Genomic DNA, 27983 nt, shown 5'->3' with positions numbered 1-27983 from the left:
TTCTGTTTACATGTCTTCAAAAAATGGATGAAGAATTAGGTTTTGCCTATCCGTTTTGCAAGAAAATGGATCTATTTCTTTTAGTTCCCTTTGATATATTGAGCATTATGAGAATACTGATATTAAAAATGGTAAGGAGTAAATTAGATTAAAATGTTCAATTGAGACAACTAGTGGCATGTAAGTTACACGCGACCTGATAAATGAGCGATGGAAAGGCTTTTAGGTATTTCTTACATGCTGAGTCTGAGAGCAAACGGATCTGTTTCTGTACTTTTTCTCTCTTGATATTTTTGATTTGGGGCTATTATGCATATTTTACGATATGAAGCCCATGTTTGCAGCAATATTAGGGATTTTGGTTTTGTATTACTGAGTATTACTAAAATAGCTGTATTAAATCAATTTCAACTATCCCTCTTTAAATCATTCTAAAAATGTTTTAATATCAACTATCTATCAATGGCTGAAATCTATTTAATAGTTTAATAAATTTCTAGCTTTATCCTAGTATACCTTGGTAAAATGCGAACCACCAAAAGATTTATAAGATGTTTAGCTGAGAAATCCAATCATGGTTACAGTAATAGCTCCAACCTAGTAAAAGAGACTACAGTAACCAAAGTTTTAGAAGCGTGTTTCGAAAAAAGGGCTAATAGGATTCTTTTGGTTTGAAGGTGATCTGGAATTATGACTATAATATAGGTTTATCTTAATAGTAAAACTTTAGTGTAGAATCAACTTCTTGGGAATTCTGAGTGCACCAGTGGAATGACCGTGGTTGAAAACCTTTGACCGGGGGTTTTGTGCCCCATCTTTAAACGTGTTTTAAAGGTTTTCAAAGATATAACAGTAAAAACATTCCAACATAAAGAGGTTTGACAGGTTTGACCGGTGTCTTTGTGCCCCGTCTTTAAACGTGTTTTAAGGGTTTATAGCAGTAAAAAAAACAATTCCAACATAAGGAATTTTGACTGGTTTGGCTGATGGTTTTGTGTTCCATCTTTAACGTGTTTTAAAGGTTTTCAAAGAAATAACAGCAAAAAAAAATTCCTACATAAGGAGGTCTGAACAGTGGTTTTGTGCCCCATCTTTAAACGGGTTTTAAAGGTTTTCAGAGAAATAGCAGTAAAAAAAAAAAAAATTACGCTAATTTCCATTTGAACTATTATAGGGACTTAAAATAGCAATAGTTTTAATTATGGTAACATATTTTTGGAAGTTTCAAATAGAGCCTGAAGCCCATCAATCCTGACTTGACGTCAAATCAATTCTTCCAGCTTGAAAAAGTGTCTCCTTTTAACAACTATCTAGTTGTTCCACAACGTTCTTTATAAATTAGATGTCGAATCCGCCTTTCCCTGCTGAGCTCAGCTCATTATCTGCTTCAGTAGTGTACTGTAAGACTAAAAGAAAGTTTTATAATTCTTTTTTATTCTGATAAATTTGTGTTTATTACATATTCATAGTCTGGCACCCTGGGTTGACCAAATCCCAATTTTCTAAAATTGAAAGCATTCAAAAAAGAGCTATAAAAATTATACTGGGGACGTCCTATACTACTTATGATGAAGGTTTGGCTAGACTTGAACTCACTACATTGGAATCACGACGTCACTTCCTTACCGTGAACTTTCGGCACAAGTGTCTTAGTTCTGACTATCATCGATGTCTTCTTCCCCCCTTCAAAGAAAACCCCCCAATCCTTCCCAATACAAGACTTAATGCTCGTAGAGCTCCAAATACCCAACTTGACTTGTGTCCCCAAATGTTGACAATGAGGTACAAAAATTCTTTCGTTCCCTATTTTGTTTCCCATTTTAATAATTGATTTAACTTTGTAACTATGTTTATCCCTTAACATTTATTTTATCATTGTAATTGTTCTGACGTGCTTATGCTAGCTTGTGTGCTATTTTAGCCAATAAATCATATACTGTTCTATTTTAGTAGGCCTGTTAATATGTCTATACAAAGGTTGCATTATGAAGAAAAAAGATGACTAAGGTCCATAAATGCTCTATCCTAAATACTATGATCATTTTTGTCACAAATAGGAGAGCTCATGTGAAGGCTATTGCTTGCATCTACCTGTTTTTCACAAATTGGCAAAGTCACCATTGCTAAATTCCATATGGCACCAGAAATGGGAGTTTGTGTTATTTGTAGAGTTGAAAGGCGGGGATACATAAACAGTCTATCATTGAAATCTCTTTTTATGAAAACTGTTAACCTTTATTGTATTGATTATTATTCTGATTATTGTTATTATTAAGCTTGGTCTCCTTCTTAATCTGGTAACCTTACATTGTTAACGTTGATAATTATTTTGATAAAGGAAAAGAACACCAGGTGTTTTTCTTTTGAATGAAAAACACCTGGTGAAACAAAATACTAATCCATCTTTAATGCCAGGTTGTAGCAAAAAATGACGTTCACCATATAGAAGTCCGAGCAAAAAATTAAAAAAGAGAATAAAAATTAAGATTTTTTTTTTATTCATGGATGTAAAGAGCAAGAGTGCGAACTTCATACAAACAAAAATTAGCTCATATATTTAGGGGACCATTGACCACTTTTAATAAATAACAAGTATAATCCTCAATACTACGAGGGTTATCGCCCTTCTTAACCCCTTGATCTTTACATTGAAGTATGACTACAGGTTTTGAGATACATTTTAAAACGGATTACTATTTAATATCTTATCAAAAGAAGAAAGTTATTTCAAGGTTGACGACCACTGACAAATTTCGAAACTAGAATAGAATAGAATTTTATTTTAAAAATATCTATCACAGCAATGTTGCTCAATTTGAATTTTACGTCAAAATAGCACACACACACATATATATATATATATCATGAAAAGAGAAATCACCAATGCTACAGCACAAACACACACAAAAAAAAAAAAAAAAAAAAAAAATAAAATAAAAAAAAAAAAAAAAAAAAAAAAAAAAAAAAAAAATAAAATAAAGAGACAGAAGGAGAAAAGGAAGACTGTTTTCCTAAATTAGTGATTAATATAGACCAGCACTTGAATGAGGCCTCAACCCTACTCATCCATACAATCACATAGGTCAAACAGCATAGCCACACACAATCAACCATAAAGAATAATCCATGGACAGGCAGTCATGTCGTCAATAAGTATAAGTCGTCATTTACCGAACAATAGAATTAGCGGGGATGGGAATCAGTTTGGGGACTTTTTGGGATTTTATACAGGACGGTCCATTGCAGGCGGGAAGGTAGGGTTTGGGATGATGGAACGTAATCGGGGACTAGACAGGGTATTGGTACCGAAACGAATGCACAGGAGGTTCTTTCTCTCGGCCCACGTGGTGAGCTTTAACTTACCTAGTAGATCACAATATGGAACCTTCCCTTCACCATTTATGATTCCAAGTGCTCGTTTTTGGACAGTTTCAATCATATAGATATGATCTGAAGAAATACCAAAATTCCACACCGGAAAAGCAAATATTGGCGGAAAAAAAATAATAAAGTTCGAGAAGACCCTTAGGGGAGAAAGACAATTTTATCCAACAGTTTTGGAAGAGAACCCGAAGGAGAAGTTTGTTTTAGGAATTTTTGAAAATGGACATCCCACTTCAAGTTGGCAGTAATTGATACAATGATTTTAAAAAAGGACCTGTCATAACTGACAAATTATTAGTGTTAACTCTCATCTTTGATAAAGAAGCCTCCTGTGTGACATCGTCAAATAATGTCACAATTGAGTTTTTAATTTTTCGTTGGCAAACCTCAAGGGCAAACAGGTCGTCCACATACTTCCATCGCTCAGTATGGTCAGTCATGAGACTATTAACCATTATGAGGAATAAAACGGGACCCATCAGTGTTCCTCAGAGGACCCCACAAAATATAAGAAGAAGATTGGAATAAACATTTTTATATTTAAGTACTTGAGAACGATTTGTTAAAAAGGAGGCAACAATTTTAACTAGAAAGGGATTCACTTGAAGCTCCGTCAGCAGTTTATTCACAAGGATATTGTGTTCAATTAGGTCGAACATTTTATGGAGTTCAATTAATAAGAGATTAAACCAAACATTAGATTTTTCATGGTTATTCAGAAGGGTGTCAAGAAAATTAACAAGATAATGTGAAGTAGACGTCTTCTTCAGGTTTCCAAATTGTTGTAAACCAATAAGTTCAAGAATCTCTGCCTTTAATCAATTAGCTAATAAATCCTCGTACATTTAAAAAAAAACATACTCCAGTAAAATTGTTCAGGCCTCCCTTCTTTTGGATTGGAGTAATATAGCCCAGCTTCCAGCACGATAGGTAACATCCCGAATTACTCATATTATTAAAAATACCAACAAGGGGTTTGATAGTTTATCAGGGAATGGTTTTATTAGATCAGTTGGGATATCAATGGAACAAATACTAGTTTTTTCAGTTTCTGTAATTTTTTCTATTATTCGATTCGCTGGAATTTTATATTTTAGGGTTTCAGGGATTAGAAAGTTTTTCGAGAGAAGGGGGGACAAGACAAAAACATTATCCCAACTTTCAGATGTAATCCAAAATCAAAAAGACCTTGACTAGCTATTGGCCGGAATGAGAATTTAGAAACTGAGTAATTTGTTTTAAAAACTAACACTGGTTTCAAATGTAGCATGAAGCGATAGATACCAACGAGAGAGGGAGGATTGTAGTTGGAATATTGTAAAATGTTTTAAGATTATGCAAATAACATCCAAACTGGTTCCACCTTTTGTAGTAGGGAAATCAACAATTTGCTTAAGCTTCTGATCTTTGCACAGATAATTGAGACTTAGTCCGTTTGCGTCTCCTGCTATAGAACTAACGGCATTTGGATACTTCGTTGTCACAAACTTAAAACTTGCTTGTAGCCTTTCGTGAAAATTAAGACGAGAACGAGCATTTTGTCCGGGTAAATAATAAAATGAGCACATTACTAAATTAGTGTAAGGTCGTGGTAGGCATTTAGGCTTAGTAGATATCCAAATTATTTCATCGCAATCTTCTAGTCCCGGCACATGGATAAGAGTAGGGGATAGGCAATCCCTTGCGAAAATGATTACTCATGCTCCTTTTTTCCCCAGTGGGTAGTTTTATAAACTGCTGAAAACCAGTCATTTTAAGTAGATTTGTAATTTGTGCCTTGACTTTAGTAACTGCAATTATATCAATATGGTTCAATTTCGCTGTTGCTTCTAACTCAACTAACTTTTGGAAATTCAAACTTTTGGCATTCGTAAGGAGGAAAACGGGGAAATGATAACGTTTTTTTTTTATCAAACTCTTTAACAACAGATTTCTTCAAAAAAGCTTTATTCTGAGGCAACTTTAGCAAGGTGTAAGCATTAAAATTGATGCTGGGAGTGGGGAGAATATCCCCTAAAAGTGAAATATTGTCATTCGGGATATTTTAGGAAGGTTTGTCGTGAGGCTCAAAATCACCGCCCTGGACCGAGAGACTACTAAACTAGTTTTTAAGTACGAAGGGAAGAGGTTCACTTTTAAAAGTTGGGGATAGATTGAGAAAGCCGCCGGTAAAATTTTGTAAAATTTTCTTCTATTAAAGAGGGGGAATTGTATCGTTTATCTGAATAATCATGGGTAATCAGTCAAGCATTAACTGGTCAATAGTTGGACTTTAAGTGAAACTTTAACTGGGCGATGGGAAAAAGTGGATAATTTTTGGGGCAGACTATTTATTACAATATAATTTGATAATTGTAGGAACTCTCAAACCAGAGTAACACTTGTAGGGTACCCAGGGAGATAAAGTGCAAGAGATAGGTGAAAGGTTTCCTGGTGATCCGGGAATAATTCAAATTGGGAGTGTTCTTTATATGGGGAATGGTAAGGCAAGATGCTGCTGGGGGAGGGAAGTACGATGGAGGGTATCTGAGAGGGGAGGGGTTGGGTTTATCTCGGCAAATAACGGGTGGTGTTCAGAACCAGTCGGCACCGTCTTGGACGTACGGATAAGAGCGGAGTCGAAAGGAAGAGGTTTTTTAGGAGGAATATAAGAAAGGGGAGGGGGCAGGGGGAGGGGTGGAGATGGTCGGAATTGTTAAACGCGATTTTGGCAGTTGGGTTGACTGTAAACGTTTAAGTGCTTGGGACGGAGGATTGTTTCGAGGGACAGATTCCTGGGGTATACTGTTATGCATCGGATATGCAGGAGGATAAGGCTGAAAGTGGAATGGAACACGATCTAGGGGAGGAGGGTTCGTGAATACTTTTGGTGCCCCCCCCCTAAATTAGGGTGGGTTTTAAACCTACCCTCAACCCCTAATGATGCACGAGCAAAATTACACGACTTCTCAATACAAGATAAAACAGAACACAGGTCACCATGATCAAAAATGAGCTTATCAGCCATGCAGAACTCCGAAATAAAATGACAACAAATATTTAGAAACTTGCATTTTTTGCGAAACTTGCAGAAACCACTAGTAAAATGGCTACTGATCACATTTTCCTTTCTGCTTATTTTTACGTTTCTTTTCCTTTTATCCTTCTCTTTCGTAATGTTTTCAAAAATAATATTTATTTCCTCGTCTGGTAAGAACTTCTTAGTAACCTCGCTATTCCTTTCATATGCTTCATTGTCACCTGATAATTTATGTATCAAACCAGAAGTCACTGAACCGTTCACGAACTCAAGAGCTTCATCTGTAGCCATACTACAAGTAGGTATTTGTATGTTCTCTTGGGATATTTTGCAGTCAATGCTGAAGCTACTGAACTTTGATAGTTGATCCCCTGGTGTAATAATAATTGCTTCGTTATTTTTTAAGTCCTGCTATAATTTGATGATTTTTGATTGTAGGGTCATTTGATTGTTTTGTAAAGTATAAAAGTTCATCCTCCATAACAAGGCAATAAGTTAGTTCTTTACATAGTTTTTAATTTCCAGATCACGTTCATGGAGTGTATCGTTACCTTTTTTTGGTCATTAAAGAATACGTCAACTTGTTGTTTTTTTTTCAAATCTTCTATGGCTGCTTCGTGGTTTAAATTCTTCTCTAATTGCGATTTGTATTTAACTCGGGTATTAGCTAGCTGTTTTAAGTATTTAATACAGTTAACACAAGAGGAGACTTGGGAAGCTTGATTTAAAAAAAAAACTGATTTTGGGGTTGTTGATTTTGTGACAGACTTCGGTGTACAGTGTGGTTTAGAGCCAGGGGGAGAGACAATGGTGTTAAAGGTTGTTCAGTGTCATCATTCGGAGAATGTGGGGACTGGTAATTTAAACATAACCACTCACCACATTGTTTTCTCTCCTCAATGGAAATGCCTTTTGATACCACTATTGAAACCGACTGCACTGCACTGTTCCACTAGAGGCACGAAGTCTGCACCCTGGGCACTTGAATTTCATGGGTCTTGAAATAAAAGTGAAACAAATGATCGAGATTATAAAGCTCAGGACCTGTCAATGACTTAATTTGGGATTATATTAAATGGGGTTATAATGAATAATGAATTGGGACTACAAAAAGATAAAGAAGAAAATGTAAAAGTTTGTGATATTGGATGTGAAGGAAATTTTGTTCTGCGAGGAACAATTAACAACAGTACTAAGACAATTTAAAAAAAAGTTCCTGGTTCTGATAGTTAGGTATATACATTTCTTAAATGTGATGACTCTGATGTTAGAAATAAGCTATTGAAGATTATGAATCTGATTTTTGAAAAAGGGGGGAAATTCCTAACGATTTTAGGAAACCCTTCATTAAACCAGTGTATAAGAAATGTAATAAGAGTGAGTGTGACAATTATCGAGGCAAATTACTTAATACTATGATACTTTTTAAATTGAGAGATGCTGTAGACAAAGTTTTAAGAGAAGAGCAGTGCGGTTTTAAAAAAGGGAAGGGATGTGTCGACCCATATTTCACTCTTAGGTTAATAATTGAACAGTGCCTTAGTTCTCAAACACCGTTGGTCCTCAATTTTATAGATTATGAGCAAGCGGTCGATTCTGTTAGTAGAAGAGCTTTACCAAAGGTCTCATCCTTGTATGGTGTACGAGAAAAATACATTAAAGTGCTTAGTGCTATGAACGAGAATAACGTTGATGCGGTTCAGGTAGGAAATGAGGTTAGCAGGTGGTTTTGTATTAAATCAGGAATTAAACATGTTTGTGTTTTATCCCCCTTTATATGGATCATTTAGATGGATTTTGTCTTAAGGAGCACATGAGAGGCAATGGGAGGTCACGGAATCGAACTGAGAGGAAAAACTCTTTGGGACTTAGAATATGATGATGATTTAAGCATCGTTTATGAATGTGTGAGCAAAATAAATGAACTTTTAGAGGTTTGGGAGTTCAGGGTGCTAGAATAGGTTTGGAAATTAATGTTAAGAAAACTAAGTCACTAAGGTTAGGAATAAGTGAAGATGAAAAGGTGACGTCTGGTAACGAAGACATTGATCAGGTTAGCAGCTTCACGCACCTTGGTAGTATTATTAGTAAAGACGATGGTAATAGTGGAAATTTTAAAAATAGAATAGCCGAGGATCAGAATGTTTTGTTCGCAGTTAAAAAAAAGTTTGGAAGAATAGGAAGATAAGTCTGCAAAACAAAATTAGAATATTATAAGCTACTGTCATGACAGTGGTCAAATACCACTCCAAAATATGGGCGCTCCAAAAAGCGGATGGAAATTTGCTGGATGCTTTCTAGAGAAACCGCTTACAGATCTGGCAAGTACCAGTCTGACTGATCTTAATTCAAACAGCATGCAGTGCGAAAAATGTGGTTCAGTCCTTGTTTCTAGTACTATAATGAAAGAAAGGTTGAGATAGCTAGGACACTTTGTGTGGATGACAGATTGCCGAGGAATATCCTTTTCAGCCAACCGTCTAGGGTTAATCAGAAAACAGGTCGTCCTGGTCTTGGGTGGGAGGACGTCATAAAGAAAAATTTAAAGGAAATGGGAACTTCCTGGGAGAGTGTAAAAAGGGAGGCTTTGAATATATTGGGATGGAGGAGGAACGTACGTAGCTGTGTTGGCCTAAGGCGGCTTGGTTCTGTGGTTAGTTGTTAGTAGTAAAACGGGTTTCGAAATTTACCCAGTATGGATATTTACAGGTCAAATGCCAAAAAGAGACTATAAATAGTCGTCTTTTAAAGCTCTGTAAATGGCATGAAGCACTGAATGACAGGTGCTTGTGGAAACTTTCCTTTGAAATCATTCTGATTCAAAAGACAAGCACCAGCAGTTTATCATTTCTTAAAAGTTTGCAAAGCAACTGTGAAAATTAGTAAAATCATACTACAAAAATTGTTAAAAGTATCTAAAGTGGTATAGAAGATCCATGGCAAGTGCTCAGAGTAGATGGGATCTTGTCACAGAAGGTGGAGGGGAAACTGGTTAGTGTCGATTGTAGCATCACCACACTGCTAGCGACGGTTGAATGTCATTAAAGGATGTTGGCAATCACGCATTAGTTTAGCCGTCTTCTTTAAAAGTGGCTAGCAAAAATTGAAATAAAAAATGAAATAAAATTTAAAAATTCTGGAATTGGAAATAAGAAACCTGGTGCTTTCTTAACCAAGTAGTAAAAAATGGAGAAAATAAGTGATATGATTGTTGAACCATGCATTGAGTCTCCTTATTTGACACCATTAAGACTCTCTTATGAACAGGTGCACAGCGATTTATTTAGGCTACTTGTTTTTAGTTACAAGGCTAGATAGACCTAAGCTAACAAAATATCCTTTGCTTTTCTGTCTCCAAATCAGCAATCTCTTGGGTAAAATTCTAGTTAATTGACTTCTTGATATCTTGGAAAGGGTTTAGGTTAGGAAAATGAAACTTTCAGGGATGGGTCTACAGGCCAAAGTATGTCCTGGGAAGGTATTTTGAAGTACCTACATCCACTAGGCATACTTCTCCCTCTAGAGAGCCCTGACCTCTAAAAATAGGCATATGTGTGTTATAAAAGAGAAACCTTGCAAAATAGATCTTCTGCTTAATTAAAGTACAACAAAATTGTTTTCAGCTTCATAACTTTGCTCAATCCGATTTTATAAGGTTTTTATAGATATGCAAATGCATATCCTAAATTTTGAAAAAATCATTGATATGGCTCAAAATTCTACTCAAGTAACAGGAATTGCATTTTCAGAACTAATGGCAAAGAAAAAGCAACTAGTAGCCTAACTGAAAATTAAGGTAAAATGTAATATAAAATAGTAACTGAAATTTAAGGTAAAATGTTATTTTGTCAAAATTTCAATAGGTACAGACCTGTCATGTAGGCAAATTTCAGGGCCCTCTAGAGGGAGAAGGATTGGAGGTGGGTACTTCAAAATACCTTCCCAGGACATACTTTAGCCTGTAGACCCATCCCTGAAAGTTTCATTTTCCTAACCTAAACCCATTCCAAGATAACAAGAAGTCAATTAACTAGAATTTTACCATCTTTTGCTCCAATAGATGTATAATGTTTATATTAACAGATCATTCAGATAGCTAAGAAAAGAAACAAACTAAGAAATAATCTCAATATTGCTGACTATATTACCTCAGTATATTACTATATACTGACTTTATTACCTCTATAGTCAGGATTGTATCCTGAATCTAAATTTAATAGCCTATTCATTTCATCAGAAATAAACTTTACCACCAACACTTTAATGCACAAATATATATATCCTAAATTAATATATAAAGGGGGGGGGGTTAAGTTAATTTATGACACAATGAAATGTTAAATTTGAATTTATGATGCAATTCTGACTATTGAGATTGTTTCTTAGTTTGTTTCTTTTCTTAGCTATTGGAATGATTGGTTAATATAAATATTATACATATATTAGAGCAAAAGATCAAATTAGATCATAGGTTTTTAATAAATGATATTTGCTAAAAAAAGCTCTGTGTCCCAGAGTATCCAGAGGTCTGGGTACTCTGGGACAATAAGAGGGGGCTATGACAATTGTTGGTAACAAAAAAGTTTATCAAGAGAATAACCTACAAAAAAATTTGAGAGAAAGCCCATTCAGTTCCATTTAAGTAAGTAGCAAAACCAACTAATTTGACCAAAGCATTCTCCAGATATCTGCCATAAACTTGAATGTGTCCTGTGGTACCCACATATCCCCTACTTCTGTCACTTAAATGTAAAGTCACTTTTGCTAGCTTCTTTTTCTGTGTTTGTTTTCTTTTTGTGGTGTTTTGCTCTTTATATTTTGTTGCTTCTTCTTTTTTTTCTCTAGAGATCTTTTTGGCTTTCTGTCTCTAAAATGGCATCTTGAACAGGGTTGCAGTCAAAATCTTGGATTGGCCAGGCTTTCTTTCTTCCTTTTTCTTCTGAATGCCAACTTGACATTCATGAAGAGGAGGTATCTGGCCTGAGAGAACACCAACATAATTATCAGCCTTCTGAGTCCCAGGGAACTCTGCTGTTCATATCCACCCTCTGATGGAGACTTTGGACTGCTGAAATTGCTATAGATATTGCTTCAATTATAATCTGATATTGGAGAAAAATTTGTAGATTATAAGTCTGCTCTTGAGTCTTTAAACACTGAAACTCTTAGAGATTGTATGTTTTAGTTGATAATGCATTTTGGGAAATTTCTCCTTGCTAACCCTATGTATCAAAATTTTCTAACCCCTGTTGCCAACTCAGTAGTTAATACCAGAAAGAAGAACAAATTAGTGCCAGTTCCTTGCAGAACTAATCATTTAATTAATCATTTGTACTGTTTTTCATCATTGCCTATAACAAGTGATTTTTATGACTATGAAAGGTATCTTCAAATAAATGATTTTCTTTTCTTCTTTATCACCTAATTCTATTGTTCTATCATGTTCCAATTATGCAAATCACGTATCTAAGACTTCTGCTTATTTTCCCCACCAAGTTTCATCCTGATCCCTCCAATCTAAGCATTTTCCATCATTTTAGGTTCCCCCACCTCAAACTCCCCCCAATGTCACCAGATCCAGTCGTGACTTGAAATAAGAGCTTTGAGACATGATGTCCTTCTAAATGTCAAATTTTATTGAGATCCAATCACCCATTTGTAAGTTAAAAATACCTAATTTTTTTCTAATTTTTCAGAATTACCCCCCCCTAACTACCCCAAAGAGAGAGGATCCATTCCGGTTATGTTAATCATGTATCTAAGACTTGTGCTTATTTTTCTCACCAAGTTTCATGCCAATCCCTCCACTCTAAGTGTTTTCCAAGTTTCAGGTTTCCCCCTCCCAACTCCCCCCCACATGTCACCAGATCCGGTCAGGATTTAAGATAAGAGCTCTGAGACACGATATCCTTCCAAATATCAAATTTCATTGAGATCTGATCAACCATTCATAAGTTAAAAATACCTAATTTTTCTAATTTTTCAGAATTAACCCTCCCCCCAACTACCCCAAAGAAAGCAGATCCGTTCCGGTTACGTCAATTATGCATCTAGGACTCTTTCTTATTTTTTCCACCAAGTTTCATCCCAATCCCTCCACTCTAAGTGTTTTCCAAGTTTTAGGTTTTCCCCTCCCAACTCCCCCCCCCAATGTCACCAGATCTGGTCGGGATTTAAAATAAGAGCTCTGAGACACGATATCCTTCTAAATATCAAATTTCATTGAGATTCGATCACCCGTTTGTAAGTTTAAAATACCTCATTTTTTTTAATTTTCAGAATTTTGAGAAAAATCCATTTTTTTCAGAATTTTTTCAGAAAAATCCGGTTATGTCGATCATGTATCTAGGACTTGTGATTATTTTCCCCACCAAGTTTCATCCTGATCCCTCCACTCTAAGTGTTTTCCAAGATTTTAGGTTTTCCCCTCCCAACTCCCCCCCAATATCACCAGATCCGGTCGGGATTTAAAATAACAGCTCTGAGAAACAATATCCTTCCAAACATCAAATTTCATTAAGATCTGATCAACTGTTTGTAAGTTAAAAATACTTCAATTTTTCTGAATTAAAATACTCCCCCCCCAGATGGTCAAATTGGGAAAACGACTATTTCTAATTTAATCTGGTCTGGTCCCTGATACGCCTGCCAAATTTCATCGTCCTAGCTTACCTGGAAGTGCCCAAAGTAGCAAAACCAGGACCAACAGACCAACCGAATTTGCGATTGCTATATGTCACTTGGTTAATACCAAGTGCCCTAAAAACAAATCTGCCAAGCAAAAAAAGTCATATAAAAACTGGAAAATCAGGATCAAAGTTGTTTGACTAATGAAGATGAGTGCTACTAAAACACTCAATTTTATGTCTTTGAATTGACTAGTTTTTTTCAGTAACATAAAAATCTAGGATTGATTTTTCTAACAATATTTTCATCAATAAATTTGTAACTTTCGTTTCTGTATTGAATGCTGTTAAAGCAGACAGATGAAAATGTTGATATTTGAATGGCCCTGAAGTTCACCAATGAACCAATATGAGTCTACAGTAAAAAAATAAAAAATAAAAATAAAGGTGATCCAAACTGTCTCCTGCTAATCTGTGAAGCAGTAAAAAAAAAGTTGAAAAGAATGGATTTGAAAGTTAAACAAAAAAAGGGAAATGGTGCCATATTAGATTAGCAGAATAAGATTAGTTGTTTTAAATGTAAAAAAAAATTCAGGAATATTTTAGCTGTATTTTTAATTTGTTTTTTTTTTTGTGCTAGACTTCCCAAAAATATATGTGTTATACAAGTTTATTTCTTAAGATTTGAACTCATGTTATGTTAATATACATATTTTTTAAACCATATTATTCATTCTGTTTTTTTTTTTTTAAGAATGGCTATGTCAAAGCATGGGATCTTCTATGTGCTCATGGTGGGTAAGTAATTGAATTTTTGTAAATGAAAAATTCAAATGCAAGGCAAAAAAAAAAAAACACAAAAAAACAACAGTTGTTTATAGTTGGGCTAGTTATTTATTGTTAAGACTTCTATGTAGCTTATTATTATATATAGTTAGGCCTATATTTAACATTGCATCAACCCTATCTAGTGTGCTTAATTCATGGTCACTTTCCTAATGTCTTGTCCAGTTTTTTCTTGTCAACTAAAAATTCTAATTAGACCAAATTAAAATTCTAACAGAGTAAAATCAAGACTACTTTTAAACAAGAAATAATTCTTTGAATCGCAAAGGCTAGCTGATACCATACAATCTGGCTGAATCAAGATTATGCCTATGTATGATTCAATAAAAAAGTTTTTTCTACTGAAAGTAAGGAGCAATATTAGAATTTCAAACAAACAGAAATTATTCTGTACATGAAATGGGCTGCCATTTCCTCAATGCATAATTTTCCTTGCTGAATTTTTTTAGTACTTTAAAAAAGCTTCTTGTTCTAATTGAACAGTCCTTTTGTTTCTAATTTTGAAGAGAAGCACATCTATCAGACTTGAATAGTGGCTTCACAAGAGCTTCTTTCCATCTGCTTGGAAAAGACCCAGCCGAAAATGGCCAATTGAACAGTATGACAAGCAGTTCACATAAAACAGGTGCCAAATCTTTTAACCAACGTTCTCAGCGCTTTCAAAACCTTGGAAATAGAAAATAAATGGTCATTAGATACTCTGTTATGACTGGTTAAAATATTCTTGACACTAGATTGCAACTCATTTTTTATCAAACTCTATGTCCCAGAAACTTCGAAACTAATGCTAAAAATACAGTTGAACTTCTCGGCTTTACAGACGTCCTTTTCTATAAGAATGGTACCATCCCTAAAAACACTGGACGATTGTGACTTATTTCCTGAAAAGCGAGCAATATACCGCCATAATACTTTCGGATTTTTTTTTAGAATTCCTAACCAAAATTGACTCAAGCTCCCACCTATTTTCACGCAACAGTTTTGTCACATGATTTTTAGCTTTTTTATTCACATCAGTCCTATCTGCAATGAAACCGCTCCAGGCTGCATTTTTCCTTTTATTGCCTGGAGTACCGTTTTAGGAAGCCTCACTCTGTTTTCAAACCTTGGGCATAAATTTATTTTTGGGACAAATTTTTCACGTCCTTGTGATATTACATTGAGCAAAATATTGAAAATCATATCTAGCGATAGATCAGGTTTCCTAAACTCATCACATAAATTTAAATCAATTACGCAATTTTTAAACCCATTATAATCACCTTTCGCATAGTCATACCGAAACTTCGTCGATTTAACTTCCGGAATAGATAATCTTAAACTAATTTCTAAAACAACCTGATCACTTTTTCCTAATGGCGGGCAAAAATCTATATTTGATACAAAATCACTGGACTTGGCTAAACTATGTCTAGTGTTGAGAGAGCCTGATTTTCAACAGCAGCAGATAGAAATCTTTGCTCACTACTATTCTCAGAAGCTTCCGTGCAAAGATTTTGCCAATCTGTCTTCGACAGATTAAAATCACCAACTACTAGGACTGGACAACTATTTTTAGACAACTCACGAAAACAGTCAAAAAGCTCAAACTTATCATTTAATGAAGGACTTCTATAAAACGCAGTAAAACGAATTATTTTTCTAGGGCCAGTAACATGTACATCAGGACAAATAAACTCAATTAAATCAGGAGACTGAAAATCCTGCACTATGCTCTATGATAGTGAACAATATATATTCACAAAAATCCTTCTCTTTGCTTTCACATTAACTTCAAGGGAATAACCGTTTAAGGGCAAATGGTAAACAGATGGATCACTACAGTTCTTTGGTAAAACTTCCATGACTACTATAATATGCGGATTCCTCTCAGAGATTTTCACACTAAATTCATCGGACTTATAGCATAAATCTCAGATCAGTCAACATTAGTATACAAAACAATTAACTCATGAATTTTGAGCTTGTCCTTCCTATGGGGCACGAAAATTAGCCAAATTCACAAGTTCTGGTCCAATACTGCCACGACGTATTTTCCAACCCATTTCGCTGGCTGACACATTTACCTCGAGCTCCACTTTCAATGCATCGTAAGTCTTTTTCTCAGTAAGATCTACACTGGTTCGGTCGTGAGATATCCCGAACTGAGGACGTCGAGTCTGAAGTAATTTCATTTTCGATAGGAGAAAATTACAAACGGTACCACATTCTAATGAAGATTTAAAAATGATCTTAATTGGTCTAACTTTATTCTCTTACAGTTTTCTAAGCCTTACAGAAAAACTGCACTTAAAGGAGCAATCTCAAAATATTCCGTTGTTTAGAACGGCCAAATCGCTGACACTTTTTCTCTTTCTGTCTCCAAATGCATGTTTTCTGCTATACCAAAAAGTATCAGATTTTTCTGTTTGTGAATTACATCTGACAAGTATTGAGAGCTTTTACAAGATGGCGCAGCAGTTGCCTCTAGTTTTGTTGTAATGTCAGTAGAAATATTTTCGCTGAAATTTTGTATTTCTTGTATAGCTTAACATCATCCATAGGGCATTTGTTTTGAATTTCAACTTCAAGGTTTGTAATTCTTTGAATGATAGGATCTAGTTCCTTCTTTAATTCGAACTTGAATTCTTCTTTAAATTGATCGAAAAAGCTACTCATCTCAGTACGAATAATTAATTTGTAAGGTTAAACCTTAACAATTACATACGAGTTTTTTTCTTTTCTCAGCGCTCTTAAAGAATGATTTTAAGTAATAGATGACACCACAACTGATTTTTCAATTGGGTGAAAATGGGCTCAGTAAGCTTGCGTGCACGCTTACTGAGCATAAATGAACCAAACTCAAAATCAGTTAACATAATGTAACCTAAGTATAAAATCAGTTGTGGTGTCATTTATAACTTCAAATCATCATTTTTCTAATGAATGCCGAGAAAAGAAAAGAATCCTCATGGAACTGTTAGGTTTCATCTCAATAGTTTTTTTTCAAAGTGTTTTCTGTTTTGTTACATTTCACCTTAAAAGTTTTTTTCCAAGTGTCTTCTAGTTTGTTACGTTTCGCCTTAAAAGGGGGCATTGGGGCTCTGGACAGGCTACTTGGGGCCTTGTAGGAGGACTTTGGGAACTGGTGGGGGGGGGTATTGGTTCCTGGATGAGAATGTGGGGACCCAAACTCATGCACAAGCCCTGTATAGGGCTTTTGTTGCCCTATAAACTATTAAACAAAAAATTTGTTTAATAAAACTATTAAACAAAGTTTGTTTTAACTTGGAATGTTACGACGTTAAAAAATGACTATCGCATCGACATTTTGACTGACGAATTCAGACGGTTTGAACTGGATTTATTAGGAGTTTCAGAAACTCATATCCCAGGGGTAGGAAGCATGAAATTAGGTGACATAGAATTTGTTTACTCAGGAAGGAAGGATGGGGTACATAGACAGGGAGTAGGGCTCATGATGAATAAGGAAGCTGCTAAGTCTTGTTTAGGCTGGGAAGGTATTAATAATAGAATACTAATTGCTCATTTTATGACTAAAAAGTTTAGGGTATCAGTTATAGTAGTATATGCCCCCATTGAACCAACTGATGGAGATACTAGTGACTCAGATGAATTTTACTTACAGTTACAGGAGCAAATAGACAGGGTACCAGGTAGAAATATGGTGTTTTTGCTAGGAGATTTTAATGCCCAGGTTGGTAGAAATAGGGATAGATGGTATCCTAGCCTAGGTAATTTTGGTGTAGGAAAAGAAAACAGTAATGGCTATAGGCTTTTGCAATTTTGTAGGTATAACAACCTAGTTATAACCAATACGGTGTTTGGTCACAAAATGGCCCATAAGTTGACATGGTATTCACGTGATGGTAAGACAGCAAACCTTATTGATTATGTTATTGTAAACAGAAGACTAGCAGGATCAATACAAGATACTAGGGTGTATAGGAGTGCCGTTATTGATGTTAAAAGTAAAGATCACCATCTAGTAGTGTCTAAGGTTAATTTAAAGCTGAAATTTCGGAAGAGTAACTCCCTCCCGGAAAGTTATGATGTTGGTAGACTTCAGGATGAAAATTTAAGAAAAAAATTCCAGGAACAGTTGAGTACTAAACTTGAGGGTTTAAAATTTGACAATGTGGAAGATGGATGGAATAATTTCAGAAAAACAATTTGTGAAGTTGCTGATGGTGTCCTAGGGAAGAGTGCTAAGACAGCAACTAGGAATATTAGTGAAAAAGCTTTAGGTTTAATAGAGAGTAGAAGGGGTTTGTATAAGAATTATCTGAGCGATAGGTCGTATGAAAACAAAAGGAATGTAAAGAAAGTGGAGAAAGCATTAAAATATGAACTAAGGAGATGTGAAATGGAGGCGATGGATAAAATTGCTGAGGATCTGGAAGATGCGGCTAGACGGCATAATAGTAAAATATTATACTGGCATGTTAATAAATTGAAAGGGAGTAGCCGATCCGGACTAGTCCCAGTTAAAGATAGAAATGGGGTCACAATTAGTGATAAGGAAAAAGTTAAAGAAAGATGGGTGGAACATTTTGAGAATGTGCTAAACCGAGATACAGTTGCAGGAAAAGATATAGACGAAAATGAAAAAGTTTGTGATACCTTGGATGTGAAGGAAGATTTGTTTAGTGAGGAAGAATTAGCGACAGTACTAGAAGGATTAAAAAATAATAAGACCCCAGGTGCTGATAGTATGATTAATGAGTTCCTTAAATAGGGTGGCTCTGAGGTTAGGAATAAGCTACTGAAGATTATGAACATGATTTTTGAAAAAGGGGAAGTACCCAATGATTTTAGGAAAACCTTAATTAAACCACTGTATAAGAAAGGTGACAAGAGTGAATGTCGGAATTATCGAGGCATTAGTCTGGTCTCTGTAGGTAGCAAATTACTGAGTAATATGATACTTTTTAGACTGAGACATGCTGTAGACAAAGTTTTAAGGGAAGAACAATGCGGTTTTAGAAAAGGTAGAGGATGTGTCGACCATGTTTTCACTCTTAGGTTAATAATTGAGAAGTCCCTTCGTTGTCAAACACCTTTGGTCCTTAGTTTTATCGATTATGAGCAAGCTTTCGATTCTGTTGATAGAACAGCGTTAACAAAGGTCTTATCGTTATATGGTATACCAGAAAAATACATTAAAGTGATTTGCACTATATACGAGAATAATACTGCTGCGGTTAAGGTAGGCAATGAGCTTAGCAACTGGTTCTGTATTAAATCAAGAGTTAAGCAGGATAGTGCTCTATTCTCCTTTATGTGGATCATTTTGATGGACTTCGTCTTAAGGAGCACAGGAAAGGCAATTGGAGACCATGGAATCAAATGGGGAGGAAGAACGCTCCTGGACTTAGATTATGCTGATGATTTAAGCATATTAGATGAAAGTGTGAGCAAAATGAATGAATTTTTAGAGGTTTTACGAGTTCAGGGTGCTAAAATAGGCTTGAAAATTAATGTTAAGAAGACTAAGTCACTAAGGTTAGGAATAAGTGAAGATGAACAGGTGACCTTAGGTAACGAAAAGATTGATCAGGTTGGGAGCTTCAGTTACCTTGGTAGTATTATTAGTAAAGATGGTGGGAGCAGTGAAGATGTTAAAAGTAGAATAGCTAAAGCTCAGGGTGTTTTTTCACAGTTAAAAAAAGTTTGGAAGAATAGAAAGATAAGCCTACAAACCAAGATTAGAATATTGGAAGCTACAGTGATGACAGTGGTCAAATATGGCTCTGAAGCATGGACACTCCGAAAAGCAGATGAAAATTTACTAGATGTTTTCCAGAGAAATTGCCTACGGATTGTTCTGGGTACCCGGCTGACTGACCGTATTTCAAACAGTAGGTTGTACGAAAAGTGTGGTTCAATCCCGCTTTCTGGGGCTATAATGAAAGAAAGGTTGAGATGGCTAGGCCACGTTCTACGGATGAAGGATGACAGATTACCGAAGATTGTCCTTTTTGGCCAACCGTCTGGGGCTACACGGAAAGCAGGTCGTCCTTGTCTGGGTTGGGAGGATGTCATAAATAAGGATTTAAAGGAAATGGGAACTTCCTGGGAGGGTGTAAAGAGGGAGGCTTTAAATAGATTAGGTTGGAGGAGGAGCGTGCGTAGCTGTGTTGGCCTCAGGCGGCTTGGTGCTGCATTGAGTTATTAGTAGTAGTAGTAGTAGTAGTAATGAATTGTCTGTAGCGGTAGTAGTAGTAATCCAGCCCAAGAATGCTACTCTGGTTCCCATATTTGGATGAACGTAGGCAGACCTATTTCTTTCGTTGACTAGTTATCCTTCATTTTTACTTATTTTTTTCTTTCGCTCAACATTTTTGCTATTTGTTCTTTATCATTCCGAGAAAAATCGTAACTTTTTTGTGCTATAGAAGACAGATGCCGAAGTTTCGTCTCTTTGGAAGTTATCCCTCGCTTCCTTATTTTTAAGCTTATTTTGATAAGAATTTGTCTTATTTTTTGTTAGTATATGAAGGGGGAAACTGGAGAGTCTAAATAGCTCCTGAATGCTAAAAGAAAACTAGACCTCTAGTACTATGGCTCTATGAAGTGTTTCAGTTACTGTGGCCCATGGATCATTATTATGGAGCAGTAAGCGGGAGAATGTCTCATTTTGAAAAAGAACTTGGGTTGTTCTGTGATGTATCCCATCATCAAAATAAGTTAACACCTCCATAATAAGTTTTGTGTACACGAAGTAACACCGGAAGGGCGTTTTGAACATTTTCTATTTTGATCACCTCGTATGTGACATCTCCAGGGTTTTCAAGGTGGCAGGGGAACAATCAGGGTCTAAGCCTTAAAGAGGCACAGGGTGACATTTTCTTAATTGATGGGATTTCCGTGCAATTTAATGTAGAAAGGTAGTAAAGGGGGGAGGGGTATGGAGAAACAGATCCTTACGCTTCGATCTTGGCTCTCAACTGCCTTGGATAGCCCATGACAATTTTCTGTTTTATCGACTATCTATGAAACAGTCAGCTATGGGATGTAAAACTTACACCTTTAACAAGAAATGACCAAAAAATCTAGCGCATAAGCTACTCGTTTCTAGAAGATTCCTTTCTGGTGAACGTGGTTGACAACAATCTACCCCGTCACTTACAGAAGTCGGATCAGGTATTTATAACCAAAGCCGGTATTATAGCTGTTGCCCAGGTTCGGTTGCACTCTGCCAGCTTGCCCTCTAATTAGCCTGACGAAAAATTATTTTGAAACTCCCACTCTCCGGCAGAGGCTGGATTAGGTTCAAACCCTTGATCATTTATAACTCGTATCATCTGCAAATCATATTTATCTCTACTGAAATTAATCTCTACTGAAATTAACTGACTACATCCGACTATTTGGTGTGCGTGCTATCTCTTGGGGATGAGGGAGACCGTCAGGCGGGGTTGCTATTCTTGTCAAATCTCACCTTGCCACCCAACTGGTTAGTAAAGATGAGCATTACATAACTGTGAAAATTGGGGATACTTATGTGCTCTCCGTCTATTTTCCAACCGACCACCGTGATCTTGCCTTGGAAGATCACGCCAAACTAGTGCACTCTGTAAGGAAATGTTTAGATAAGTATGTTCAGGGGATCTTTTTGGGAGACTATACTGGTGATCTACCGCTATTGCTGGTCTGGAACCTGTCTTGAACGGTTGCTCCTTCACCTGTGTCCATCATTCAGGCTATACTAGCTCTTTGGATTTCTTTCTCTGTTTTAAAAATATAAAAGCGCTCGATAATCGTCGTGTTGACACCGGCGTATCAGTTTCTGGTCATTGAATGGAAAAAAAAAATGACTTAACATCATACTCATGGGCTCAAGACAGTATTTTGACAAAAATTAAAATAACATTCCAGTTCCTTCAGCAGAATGCAGATATATTAGCTAGTGAAAAACAGATTCTGTTAAAAATATACTGTTCTGAGCTTACCCAAGCCATGCGATGTGCAGAAGTTGCTGTTGTACCTAAACGTAAAGTACGCGTTGCATCTGTAGTTCCTTAACCCTGGCTAGTACGAGCATGTGAAACTTCTAAATTTTGATATCGTGTTTGGAAAGATTGCAGACCTCGTTTTGGTGTTGTTAACGATGTTAGACTTCATACTAAGTGTAATTTTTCTAAGATCCTTAGTAAATATAAGGCAGATGTTATAGATAAATATAGCGGTAGGCTGTTAAGAAACCCTAATGAGATATGGCGGTTCGTTGGCGAAATGAATACCGAATGCGAGTCAAACCTCACCCTCTAAAGATGAATGGTTCAAATATTACAAAGTGAGTTCTCACCCCTTGATGCTACTTAAAAGATCAATTTTCTTGAGCGCTGGATATGGCCTTGAGTGATTATGAATCTCGTCAAGAAAAATTAGTAAATGTATTGTGAAACTCAAAAAGAAATATTCGTGTGGAATTGACCAGTTTTGTGGCATGCATCTAGCGCATGTACATTTAAATCTCTTACACCATCTTGGAATACTGTTCCAGATAATATTTAATAGTGGGTTAGTTCCTCATCTTTGTCGTGCTGGTGTTGTGACCCCTGTGCCTAAGAAAGGAAAAGACAAAAATAAGCGTAGTTCGTACCGACCTATAACTGTTTCACCAGTATTATGTAAATTATTAGAGCTGTTAGTTATTGACGAGATTACCCGAGTTTGTTCGGTGCGAGACAATCAGTTTGGCTTAAAAAAAGCTACAGTCGTGAACATATCCACCGAGTTATTGCAAATGTTGTGTTTGGCGTGGAAGAAAATAATAATATTTTTATTTTGGCTGGTCACTATATATCACGGGCGTTCGATTCTGGGATACATCCTAAGTTACTGCTTAGTGCCAGCCACCGTTGGCTCTTGATAGCTCAATCCTACGTGTCTACAAACATATGTATAGTAAACTTCATGCTTTTGTAAAAGTGCCAACTCAAAAAGATTTATTATTTCAAGAGCTATAATTTGCGTTTGGAAAGGTGTTGGGCAGGGTGGGGTATCATCGCCTCCATTTTATAATAACAGTGTGCTAGAGGTCCAGAAGAAAGTTCTGACATCGTTTATTTTTTTAGGCATTGATTTGTCATATTTAAATTATGCTGACGACGTCCTGAACCTCAGTCGGACCATTTCTGGTATTGACTAAAATTTTGAGATTTTATTTTCCGAATATAGGAAAATATGACTTGAGCTTATTGCTGAAAAGAATGAAGTTGTGTCAGTTCATGTCACGCAATCGGCCCATCCCCGAAATCGTTTGTCTTAATGGTCATCCTGTTAAGCTGTCGCCAAGCATAAATTACCTTGGATAATCCATTGGAAGAGACTTAAAGCATACTCAAGCACTTTTATTAGAATTTCTAGGTGCAAAGCCTAGCATTGCATACGGCCTGCCTGTTCCTTGCAAAGCAGGTTATAAAAGAAGAGTGCTTTCTAAAATTTATAACGCGTTTTCTTTGCCCCATTTGTTAGCCTTATCACATTTTTGAAATGTTTTTAGTACGTCAGTAAAGGAGCTTATTGTTCATTTTTTTTCGTTACGCTAAGTTCCTACTGGGTGTACCTCTGTGGGCCAAAAATCGGCGTATGGTTTCTGTATATGGAGTTGTTGATCCGTGTGCTGTTGTCGTGGAGCATTGGTTACGCTTTGAACATAATTTGGATACTTTAAATAGTTTATTTAGTGCTTTTTTTTATAAAAGTTTTTCTTATTGAAGTTGTTTTTTGTTTTCTTCTTTTTTCCCTTGTATGCTCCATTTTGACACCATTTTGTGTTTATTGGGTTAATAAAGTTTCATATATTCATTCGTTATCATCAGCAGTTTTTTCTGTCGTTTGGTTTAAAGACCCTCCCGTAGTACCTAGAAGATTCTAAAAAAAAAACAAAAAAAAACTTCGTTTATTATATATCCCAGTGTTCAAACTTGTTATGTTCAGAGAGGTTTGGTGTATTGCCACTTTTAGTTATTGTTATACCTTTCTGAACCATTCGTGTCTTAATTTAAGTCATAAGTGTGACTGAAGCATTTACGATGGGAGTTGAGGGGGCTAGAGACCTCTGCTAGTGAATAGGGTTGGCTGATTCTAAGCTTTGATCTTGCTTTTTGCTTGAGGTTACCTCTTATAACTATTTGTCTGTGTTTATTTTTACTCTTTTGATTCTAGAACCATTTCTTGGGGGGGATTCTTATTCAGTAAGTTGCGGATATAAAACCACAAGATCTGAAAAAAATGATCAAGTCTCATTGTACTTTCTATAACCAACATTTCAATGTAATCACCTCTGGTAGAAACCTAGGGAGGGACCCCTGACGAAATATATTCCTTTTAAAACTGATTCATTCAGGCATATGTGCATCAATTCATTTCGAATGGACACAATTCAAAAAACAAAACAGGTAAATCTTGCAAAAAATCACACTTCAAATTTGGTCAATGAAGTGCAATCAGAATCGTGACATCGCTTGCTAAGAGGTTAGTTCTTTGTGGTGTTTGGTTCTTCGGCGGATACAGGATTATCAGGAGATTAGAGATTGGATTTGATAGAGCTATTTTTCGTCAGAATTGAATCAATGTGAGTAAAAACTGCTCGAAGGCATATTTTTGTATTTACAGTATTTTTGTGAAAGTATTTTTAGACAACTGGAAAACTTGTAAATGTTTGTACTTTTCTTTCAGGGTCAGCATAATTATATTTAATGTTTCAAGGAATAAGCTGGTTTTGGTCAAGCAATTTAGACCTCGTAAGTATTCTTAGTATACATTTCAGGAAAACAAAAATGAAAGAAGAGAAACGTGCCTAGTCGTTTTTGATAGGTTATTGTGTCATGGGTTCGTTATATTATGACTAGAGAGAAAAATTGTCTTCGTATCTCGAACCTACCTGTGTACAAGAGAAGGATTCTTTTGAAATCGATATGAAATCCGAAGGATTCTTCTGGGGAAAATTAAAACCATTGACCTAAAATGCACGTTTTTGTATTTTGACCCCTCCACGTTTTCATGGAAAGTCCTTTGATTTTCTGATCCTCTGTTGCTTTATATCTAGTAGTCCAGTCAACGAAAAAAAATATCCAACAACAAACAGGACTATTTGGCTAAAAATATCAATAACCCATTAAAAAGCAAAATTAAAAGCATTATAGTAAGCAAATATCAGGTTGAAACACAGGAAAACAGTCTTTGTTTTGCAAAATAAGACAGCAAATTATGGAAAAGGACTAAATTATCTAGGATTTATTTATCATTTTCATGTTGATATAGTACACAGACATATGTGACACGAGTATTAGCAAGCTTACAGCACACCCAAACCCACATGCACATCAGCAAGACTTGTGGTCTGTGTGTGTTGTTAGTTCAATAGTAACTGATCTAAAAAAAGGGAGAGAATTTCAGAAGTATAAATTTCTGAAGACTATGAAATAAAACTAAACATGTCAAATAAGTCAACAATTTAAAAACAAGCATTTAAAACTGTAATGCCCCTACCCCTCTCCCTGGAATCCTCTTCTTAATTACCTTCTTTTTTTAGAGCGATTGAGTCTAAGTTACGTTTTCAAATTTTTATTGTTTCTAATAAATGAAAATAATTAAGTCCATGTAATTTCGAGCCAATAGCCCTGTCTCAATATTTCACGAACAGTTGTTTGGTAAGATTACCTCCGCTAAAAAAAAGAAAGAGCAAAAATATAATTGATAATTTGGGGAAAGGGCAAAATTGTTATGCTTTCGCTTAAAAATAGTTTCTTACAAACGCTCGAAGACTCTCAGACATGTTGAATTTGATGGTGAAGTTGTCGTCCAGAATTTTCCCTTTTTTTGGGCGTTTTCCCCCTTTTCTAAAATTATGTGTATTTGCTTATGCTTATAACTTCTGATTGGTAATTTTAAACTGAATTAATTTGACACAATTAGAATGAAGATAAAATCACAATTAGAATTAGAAAAATTAGAATTGTTATGCTTTTGCTTAAAAATAGTTTCTTACAAGCGTTCGAAGACTCTCAGACATGTTGAATTTGATGGTGAAGTTGTCGTCCAGAATTTTTCCTTTTTTTGGTGTTTTCCCCCTTTTCTAAAATTATGTGTATTTGCTTATGCTTATAACTTCTGATGGGTAATTTTAAAATGAATTAATTTGACGCAATTAGAATGAAGATAAAACGGTAATTACCACAATGTATATGTCGTTTTCAAGTTTTCATGTTTTGAAGTTTAGTAACTGTTGACAAGAAACGCTCTTTACTTCCCATTCATGACCTTTCGCGATTTGAAATTACAACAGACAAATTGTCAGCATTTGGGACAAGTTCAGCAGTTTTTTTATTCCCAACCACTATAGTCTTCCCTAGCAAATATCGTGGCAAAAATTAAAACGGCGCATGTTTCCTTTGCTTTCATTTTTTGTGTCTTTTCAAATCAGTTTGTTATTGTTAAATTTTTTTGTGTTTACTTGTGAGTGGTGGAGCCGTTTATTATCCTTAGTCAATAATTCCTGAATCAGCGTCGAATGTCGATTCATTTTTCACTTTTTTTTTTACAACGCGTTTTTCTGTATCGTCATTTTGTATAATTTTCTGCAAAGTGTGCAACCAAAATGGACTCGTATTTAAAAAAAGAATGTCTTGTTTCACAGTTGGTTTCACAAGTAAACAGGGTAGTGAACCTGTACAAAAATTAGCCATGTTTTTACAACCTATGTGTTGATGTTTTTCTTGAAGATTTTAGATTTGAGTCTGAGTGGGAGTTTGTTCAAAATGGAATCCGACACAGGAAAGTCAGTACTCTAATTGTATCCAATAAATTTGTTTGGAAAGGTGCTTTTTATAACATTACTTTTATTGTAGACCTTTCGTTCTTGGAGCTTCGGTGGAACATGTTCAACTCAGCGCCAAGAGTGATGGTTTGAGAGATTATCTTTTTTCTTTGTAAACTGTTATTTTTTTTTATTTTTTTTGTGGTTATCATTTTATAAATGAGAAGATATTGAAATGCTATTTAGTATCATTAATCCCTGAACTAACATATTGTTTTCGGTATATGGTGTCAGAGTGTAACTCTAGGTTACTTCGCCACCTGGCCAGTATTCGGTTTTTTTTTTACAGTTTGCGCTGAAGGAAAAAGTGACTAATTCTATTATTAATTAATTATATTCCAGAATTAGTGAATATCGTTTCTCATTCATATTCTTTATTTTAGCTATTTTCTATGCAGACTTTCCAGCAAGTGCAAAGCCTAAAATAGGCGACAGGATAAGTGTAGCGGCCCATGATGTAACAAAAGGGTTCACAATTGAGCTCTGTGCTGGTATCATTGATAAAAACAAATCATTGCCTGAGATTGCAGCAGAAGAAGTTATGGAAGAATGTGGATATAAAGTAGACCCAAAGAACTTAGAGCAAGTTTCCTGCTACAGGTGATGCATTTTTTATGTGGCTTTTATTTATTTTGTTTTTGATGTAAATTGAGCGGTCTTGATCTAGGAAAGGTCGCTCCTGTTCTTACGTGTATCTCTGCTAAGACGGGATTCTTTTCACCTCAAAAAGTATATGAAGTCTGTACCTGGGTCACTACAATAAAGATGACTTAGTAAAAAGTAAATATTATTTATCCCTAGTCATATCATACAGAAGGGGTGGTCGTAGAAACTCGGTAGGGTCTCATTTGGTTGTTAATTGAAAGCCCTAGTGCTCTTTATAAGGACCAAAGGTGATTAGAGTGCAAACAGCCCTTCTCCTATACTGTTTTGCCTCCGGGCACCTTGTAAATCCCCACGGCATCGGAAGCAGTTTGTTAGTTATCTCTTTTGTTCAGAACAGTAAAAAAGTTCAATAAATATGGCTCCGGCTATTATGTAACCCCAGCAGATCCACGAGCAAGGACTCGAGCCTTTTGGCCAAGGAGACCACCAGCCAGAAAAACTAGAGCAGAGGATTTGTTTTGCGCATAAATGGGCCGAGGAACTATTTGCCCTCGATTAACCAGACTCAGCGTAGTTTCAGTGAGGCTAGACCAAAGAAGATAACGGCCTCGGAATATATATCATCAGCAAAGACGAAAAGAAAAACAAATTTGTGACGCCGAAAAATCAGCCC

The 27983-nt window shown here is 35.8% G+C and overlaps 1 protein-coding gene across 1 annotated transcript; it reads left to right on the top strand.

Moving 5' to 3' along the window:
* The first annotated feature begins 9468 nt into the window (after positions 1-9468).
* LOC136026427 (uridine diphosphate glucose pyrophosphatase NUDT14-like) lies at positions 9469-27391 on the top strand. Its single transcript, XM_065703008.1, has 4 exons — positions 9469-9670; positions 13784-13827; positions 24565-24629; positions 27088-27391. Exons 1-4 carry the CDS (start codon positions 9590-9592, stop codon positions 27306-27308), a joined length of 411 nt encoding a protein of 136 aa, XP_065559080.1. The 5' UTR covers positions 9469-9589; the 3' UTR covers positions 27309-27391.
* The last annotated feature ends 592 nt before the right edge of the window (positions 27392-27983 follow it).

This window comes from Artemia franciscana, chromosome 4 (assembly GCF_032884065.1).
Source record: "Artemia franciscana chromosome 4, ASM3288406v1, whole genome shotgun sequence".
Classification (NCBI taxonomy): domain Eukaryota; kingdom Metazoa; phylum Arthropoda; class Branchiopoda; order Anostraca; family Artemiidae; genus Artemia; species Artemia franciscana.
Note: the sequence above shows the minus strand (reverse complement) of the source record. Positions and strands in the feature narration are given on the sequence as shown.

Bases quoted from the DNA above. Each gene is read 5' to 3' on its own strand.
- LOC136026427 (XM_065703008.1), top strand. From the start codon at position 9,590: ATGGAGAAAATAAGTGATATGATTGTTGAACCATGCATTGAGTCTCCT. The intron at 13,828-24,564 runs GTAAGTAATTGA...CTTTTCTTTCAG, and splicing joins CTTCTATGTGCTCATGGTGG to GGTCAGCATAATTATATTTA. The intron at 24,630-27,087 runs GTAAGTATTCTT...TCTTTATTTTAG, and splicing joins GGTCAAGCAATTTAGACCTC to CTATTTTCTATGCAGACTTT.